General features: G+C 38.6%; 1 protein-coding gene across 1 annotated transcript in view; it reads left to right on the top strand.

Moving 5' to 3' along the window:
* The window catches only part of LOC106872202 (double zinc ribbon and ankyrin repeat-containing protein 1), a 44490-nt gene that overhangs the window by 14587 nt on the left and 22283 nt on the right, over positions 1–7620 (top strand). Inside the window, exons 5-9 of the mRNA XM_052968511.1 lie at positions 797–872; positions 1346–1442; positions 2662–2768; positions 4190–4320; positions 4976–5093. Of these exons, the coding sequence (XP_052824471.1) occupies positions 797–872; positions 1346–1442; positions 2662–2768; positions 4190–4320; positions 4976–5093 (529 nt within the window). The remainder of the gene's footprint in view (positions 1–796; positions 873–1345; positions 1443–2661; positions 2769–4189; positions 4321–4975; positions 5094–7620) is intronic.

Raw genomic sequence — 7620 nt, forward strand, 5'->3', positions numbered from 1 at the left:
TGATCAGTCGTCAATAAATGAAGGAATTTAAGTGTGAGATTTGCAGAATTGGTAGAGCATCAAACAAAATGTTTTGATTCCTCCCACCCTCTCTCTTTTTCTTTCTTTCTTTCTCTTTCTTTTTTCCTTCCTTCTTCCTTCTTTCCTCCCTTCCTTCCTCCCTCCCTCCCATCCATCTTTCTTCCCCCTCCCTCCCTTTCTACCTCCATTCCTTCCTTTCTTCCTTCCTTCTTTCCTTCCTTCCTTGGACTTGACACATTTCCTGTGTCATTATGTTTTCAAAGTGGAGATAAGCACCTCCACCCAGCAAAGCCAGCATCCAGAGAGTTTCAGAGTCGTTGCTCATCATATATTATTTTTATTTTCAAAAATTAGTGAATGTATTTCACTTGAAATATATATGCTTTCAAAGGTGGATAGGCATAGACAGTTAGCAAGCCATGCTACTCCAGACTGATGATGAGCAATTACTCTGAAACTAGTCTCTGGATGCTGGCTTTGCTGGGTGGAGGTGTTTGTCTTCACTTTGAAAACATAAAGACACAGGAAATGTGTCAAGTCCAACAGGAAACAATGTTTCCTAGGGATAAATAACAGTAGCATTCTTCCCTTTTATGGGACTGCCACATTCAGTTGACAACATACTATCACTTTAGAAAAGGTGTAGTTACAAATAAAATGGTAATTATAAAAAAGAGAATGCAAAAGAAATATGTAAACGGTTTTATTAATTGAATTACCTTAAAGATGGGATGATTTGTGTGCTTGTACTACGGATTTCTGCTCATACTTCAAGACAAAAATTCACACAAGTCTCGGCTCGTGCAGCAAATTACTTGTACAATGGTGCTCTCATACTGCGAGGTTCTACTGTATATCCCAGTGCTCATCAGTTTCATCTTTCTTGATTCTGAAGAATCAGAAGAGACGAAATTGGTAGTCATTAGTTTATGTTAGTCTTTCCAATCCTTGTACTATGCATTATTGTATATGTAGAAGAATATATGTATATAAATGTGTGTGTGTGTGTGTGTGAGTACATAAGCTTTGGGTTTCAAAAGACTTTTGCTATACTCTTTACTGTGTTTGTGTTTAACAATAAAACATTATCCAAATATATAATAGAATTTTGTTTGTATGAATCATGAACAATAAAAGTCTGAATTTGCCAAACTAACTATTATATTTGCTACATAGCAACAAACATTATAGAATGAGCGAAAATAACAAATTACTTGATAGTATTGAATAATTAATTAGTTCAATATTTAACCCAACTTTTAATTTTACTTACAATTATTTTTTTTCTATAAATCTCATTATATTGGTGTTTATGTTTCTGTAGTTGGAGAAGAAGAGGTCCATGAAGAATTTCCATATGGCACTAAAACCTGCTTGGACTGCAAGTCCAACACCAAATGATGCCACTTATTTAATGTCCAGTGAGTTTATCTCCATTCATTGACCGCAACCAATTATGTTTGTTTTCTTATTTTATATCACTGATTTTAATATTCTATTCTCCCCAGCAACAGCAGAAGCTGCTGCAGCAGTAATACTTCGTAACAGATGCAGTAAGGACGGCCAATGAAAGAACTTGAATTAGCCACTTCATAGTCGTTCAGTCTGCTAGAAATAGCAGACAAATCTCATTTAAATCGAACCCCACGTTCTTAAACAACGAAGAACACAATGAGTAATGTAGTCCTTGATACCACTAGAAAGACCAGATGGTCATGGTTGGAGTCATTGGGATCATCATCATTTTATATTCATTTGTTTCTCTGCTGGCATGAGTTGGACAGTCACATCATCTTGCCAGGCATTGCAGTCCGTTGTCATCATCTCCTTTGTGAAACCCAGAATCTTGAGATCTGATGCCATCACTTCTTCCACTATTTCCATTTCTATTTGAAGTAAAAGAGTTTCAATAATTATTTTTTTTTTTTTTTCAATTTAACCCATTTTCAATCATCTGTAAAAATTTAAAAGTAATATTCAGAAATTTAAGTACTCTGGGACTTAATGGGTTAAGATGTCGAAAATTCTGTCCCCCAAATTTTCTAACACAAAAAATAAGCCCACAGGCATATGGTGTAGTGGTTAAAAGCATGGGCTACTAACTCCAAGATTCTGAGTTCAATTCCAGGCAATGAGTTAATCAATAGGTCAATCAACATTTTTCAACTGGGGTGGGGGGGATAAAATCTTTTAATGATTCTTATTCCATTGTGATGTTAACTTTGACTTAGGCTTGTTATGACTCCTGGGACCCATAAAGCAACTTAGGTTTGTTATGACCCGTGGGACTCATAAGGCCAGAGTTTATCCCAGTTTTTTTTCATGTTGTATAAGTGACTGAGATTACAATACTTCCCACTGGACGGGATGCCAGTCCATCACAGAATTAACTTCCCAGGTATTGCTAGAACTCATTTACAGCTGAGAGGCCTGAAGAAACTTAAAATGAAGGGTTTTGCTCAAAAACACAATGGCCCACCAGGTCTGGGATTTGAAACTGAAATTTTATGATCATGAGGGCAACACTAACCTCCAGGCCATGCACTATTAGTGCTAACACATAGAGGAGTTAAATACTTCTGCTTTTAGTAATTTGTCGGAATGTTCTAAAATCCAAATATTGTGTTTCTATATTCTCAGAGCTCCATATTCCTGATGAAAAAAGACCACCATCTAGCGCCAGATTTCTGGATGAACGATTCAAAAACAAAAATGAGAATCGGAAAGATACACCAACAAGTCTCATTGTAAGTATTTTACTGCAATCATCTGTTAACCATTTAGCATTCAAACCGGCCGTATCTAGGTGCAGGAGTGGCTCTGTGGTAAGAAGCTTGCTTCTTAACCACATGGTTCCAGGTTCAATCCCACTGTGTGGCACCATTACCAAGTGTCTTCTACTATAGCCTTGGGCCGACCAAAGCCATGGGAGTGGATTTGGTAGATGGAAACTGAAAGAAGTCCATCGTATATATGTGTGTGTGTGTGTGTGTGTTGTTTGTGTCTGTGTTTGTACCCCCACCATCACTTGACAACCGATGTTGGTGTGTTTACATCCCTGTCACTTAGCATTTCGGCAAAAAGGGTCTGATAGAATAAGTACTACGCTTACAAAGAAAGAATAAGTCCTGGGGTCGGATGACTGAAAAAAGTAACAGAATGAAAGAAATTACATTTGACAGAGTTACCTGAATACTAAAGGGTTAATTGATTTCTTGAAATTATCCCAAAACATTTCTGATAACAATGACACATCTATTCATTCTTAATATGTTCTCGCAGATCTGAACATGAATATACTAATTGCATGTTGTTGAATTTTGTGTTTGGAGAACATCTCCTCCCTTAAATGACATGACCTCTTAACACATGTGATTCATTAGCATAAGAAGACTCCGTTGTATTTTGACCTGGTTCTATGTCTTTTCAGTTGAAGCTATTCCCAGGTCAATGATCCTAAAATGACAGTGGTGGCTCTTGTTTATAGACAACAGCAAACACATTATTTGCTGATGCATGCAGATGTCTGTCAAACTGATGATAATTGTCACATGCTTGCAGAAATATGAAAATCAGAACACTGACATATCTATTTCATTCTTAATATGTTCCAGCAAATTTGAATATAAATATATGAATCATTGTTGCATTTTGTCTTTGTTGAATAGAGATGATGTGAGTTCACAATGTATCTGATTCATTGATGTAAGGGGCCTTTGAGACACTGCAGTGTTTCAACTTCATTGCATGTCACTTCAGTAGATTCTACCTCCAGAAGAGTACAGGCTTTTGTTTATAGAGATCAGCAAACAAATTATTTGCCGATGCATGCAGATGTCTGCCAGACTGCACATAATCAAGAGGTGTGTGCAGAACAGTGAGAATCCAAACAATAGCATATTAAGAAGGAACAGATACATTATTGCTTAGATTCTTGCAGTTATGTATGGACCTGATGAGTTATTTATTTAAAACTAGTCAAATATCCCGTCATTGCTGGAGAATCTTTACAATAGAATGCCTTTATTTCAATTCTGCTTTATTCCATGTCAGGCTAGATCTTCCCCAGTGGATAAGTCTCTTGATCAGGATGGTATAGCCCTTGGTTTCTATCCAGGTCTTAGTAAAACTGACTTGATCATTTGATAATTGTCTCATCTTGTTCTAGCGTACCTACCAGATTCAGACCATAGCTGACCAATTATCAGCAACAGAATGGAAAGGAATCCCAGAACCACACAAAGCACCAAACAACCCAAAAGAAATTTATCGACTTCAAAGACAAACAGATTTCCTTAAGTAAGATTTTGGTTATTTTCACAAGACATTTCTTTACTTGATATCATGTTCTCTGTTTTTATTTTACATGACTGTGTGGCCAAGTGGTTAGGGTGTTGTACTCACAATCGTAAGATCATGGTTTCGATTCCCAGACTGGGCAGTGTGTTGTGTTCTCTAGCAAACTACTTCATTTCTTGTTACTCCAGTCTGCTCAGCTGTAAATAAGTAACTCTGCAATGGACTGGCATTCTGTTCAAAGGGAATGTTGTGGTCTCAGTTACTCATACACCATGGGAATGGGGTAATTGGCCCTATGTGTCCCAGGGCTCAAAACAGTAAGGTCCTCTTTTGATTTCTTATTCCTCAATTCTCTCTTTCTTTGTATGTATAATTCATTGGTTTGCTTTCATTCTAAATCTGTTTTTCCATGCTGGTCTTAGTGAAGCTATATTTTATGGTGGAATGCTGTTCCTGTCACCAACCCTTACCTATTTTCTCAAGTTAGAGATATTTTTTTTTTTATTCTTCAGGACTTTGAAAGTGCAGAGCTTACAGACAATGTAACCATGACATTATAGTTTTGTTCAGATGAGTTGCAATCCAAACATATGTTCACAAATGTCCTATCTTGAATGAAAATCATAAAAGAAAGTCTTCTCTCTCTCCCTTCCAGGTGTGTCTACTGCTTTGCTGACCGACCAGCTGATCCGTGTGCCAAGTTCTGTAATGTTTGCGGCAGAGAAGTTCCACCACTTCCTCAGAATCGATTACTACCTCCAGAACCAGGACAGGTGATATTCTAGGTGTTGCTGTTGTTATTGTTGTTGTTGTTGTTCAGCCCTTGGTCAGTTGTGACTGGGCAAAACTGGGGTTCCAGCCATGACCATCCTGTCTTTTCTTTTCAGGTATAGTGCATCTAGTGCTACATTATGCGGTGTGTCCTACTTTTTAAGATTGTGAGGTATTGTGCCTTGCTACATGTCATACAGTTTTATTTAAAAAAATAAAAACGGCATCTATGTTTCTTGACATTTTCTGCTGTGATGCATACATAGGTCAGAGAAAATTTGCTGAGGCAGATTTTCTTTGGTTAGATGCCCTTCCTGTCACCAACCCTCACCTTTTCCAAGTAAGATAATATTTCCCCCTATGGCCAGACATGTGTTTGCAGAAGATTGGAAATAAATTACACTGCTTGTATGACAGTAATAGTCATTCGAAACTATTTTGTGATGTCAAGACAAGGAGATGCACTCAGCTGAGAGTGGTGGCTCTTGTTTGTAGATAACAGCAAACACATTATTTGCTGATACATGCAGATGTCTGTCAAACTGATAATAATTGTCACATGATTGCAGAAATGTGAAAATTAGATCAGTGACATATCTATTTCATTCTTAATATGTTCCAGCATATTTGAATATAATTATGTTAACCACTAATTGTATTTTGTCTTTGTAAAATATCTCCCTTTAGACAATGTGAGTTCACAATGCAACTGGTTCATTGGTGTAAGGGAACTTTGAGACACTGCAGTGTTTCAACTTCATTGTCTGTTGCTTCAGTAAATTCTACATCCACATCAATGAATCACACATACACACACAGGCTTCTTTCAGTTTCTTAGTACCAAATTCCCTAACAAGGTCTTGATTGGGACTGAACCTGGAACCGTGTGGTTTGAGAAACAAACCTCTTAACCACATAGCCATGTGTGCATTCTATATGTATTCTAGAATGTCATCATCATCATCATCATTTACTGTCCGTTGTCCATGCTGGCATGGGTTGGACGGTTTGACCAGGCTGGCATTCTGGAAGGCTGCCTTGGACTCCAGTTTGATTTGGTGTGGTTTTCTACGCTGGAGGCCCTTCCTAACGCCAACCACTCCGAGAGTGTAGTGGGTATTTTTATGTGCCACTGGCACAGGTGCCATTTGCGTGACACCAGGGTGCTTCTATGTGCCACCGGCTCAGGTGCCATTCGTGTGACATTGGTATCTGCCATGATTGCAATTTTGCTCAGCTTGATGGGTCCTCTTCTCAAGCACCACATAATGCCTAAGGTCTTGGTCATTGCCTCCATGAGGCCCAACACTCAAAAGGAACTCAGCCACTTGGTGTCCGTGAGGCCCAAGCTTGAAAGGAACTCAGCCATTTTGCCTCCATGAGAAACTAAAAAAGCAAACAAATATATATATATATTTATATATATATATATTTGTATGCTTTTTTTTATATATTTGTATGCTTTTCCTTCATTTTCTTCTTGTATATAATTTAAACTACGAGTTACCTGCTGAATTACCTGCTGCTGTATACCTTTTACCAAGGAGTGTACCCATGCAGGTAATCACCAGGAGTGTACCCATGCAGGTAATCACCAGGAGCGCCTTTGGATTTAACCATACCTTATCGGTTTTAAACACCTCTAACTTATACCTGTATATATATATATCATCATCATCGTTTAACGTCCTCTTTCCATGCTAGCATGGGTTGGACGATTTGACTGAGGACTGGTGAAACCAGATGGCTACACCAGGCTCCAATCTGATTTGGCAGAGTTTCTACAGCTGGATGCCCTTCCTAACGCCAACCACTCCGAGAGTGTAGTGGGTGCTTTTACGTGCCACTCGCACGAAGGCCAGTCAGGCGGTACTGGCAATGGCCATGCTCAAAATGGTGTATTTTATGTGCCACCTGCACAAGAGCCAGTCCAGGGGCACTGGCAACAATCTCGGTCGAAAATCCTTACACATGTGTCACGGGCAATATATATATATATATATGCATGCATATGTATATATGCATGCAAGCATATGTACTTATAGATGTATGTGTGTATGTTTATATGTAGGTGTGTATCTTTTCTAGTGAATGCTTAACTATCTCCTGGGCAATCTGTATTTCCACTTTTCTGTTTAGGTGTTAGTCATGGACTTCATACAGCTGATTTGTTGAAACAGTGGAAATCTATTATGGTGCAGGAGTGGCAGAAACGTTAGCACGCTGGGCAAAATGCTTAGCGGTATTTCGTCTGTCGCTACATTCTGAGTTCAAATTCCGCCAAGGTCGACTTTGCCTTTCATCCTTTCGGAGTCGATTAAATAAGTACCAGTTACGCACTGGGGATGATATAATCGACTTAATCCGTTTGTCTGTCTTTGTTTGTCCCCTCTGTGTCTAGCCCCTTGTGGGCAGTAAAAAAAGAAAAAAAAAAAAAGAAGTAGCTTGCTTACCAACCACATGGTTCTGGGTTCAGTCCCACTGCATGATACCTCAGGCAAGTGTCTTCTGCTACAGCCTCAGGCCAAC

The sequence above is a fragment of the Octopus bimaculoides genome, chromosome 6 (assembly GCF_001194135.2).
Source record: "Octopus bimaculoides isolate UCB-OBI-ISO-001 chromosome 6, ASM119413v2, whole genome shotgun sequence".
Classification (NCBI taxonomy): Eukaryota; Metazoa; Mollusca; class Cephalopoda; order Octopoda; family Octopodidae; genus Octopus; species Octopus bimaculoides.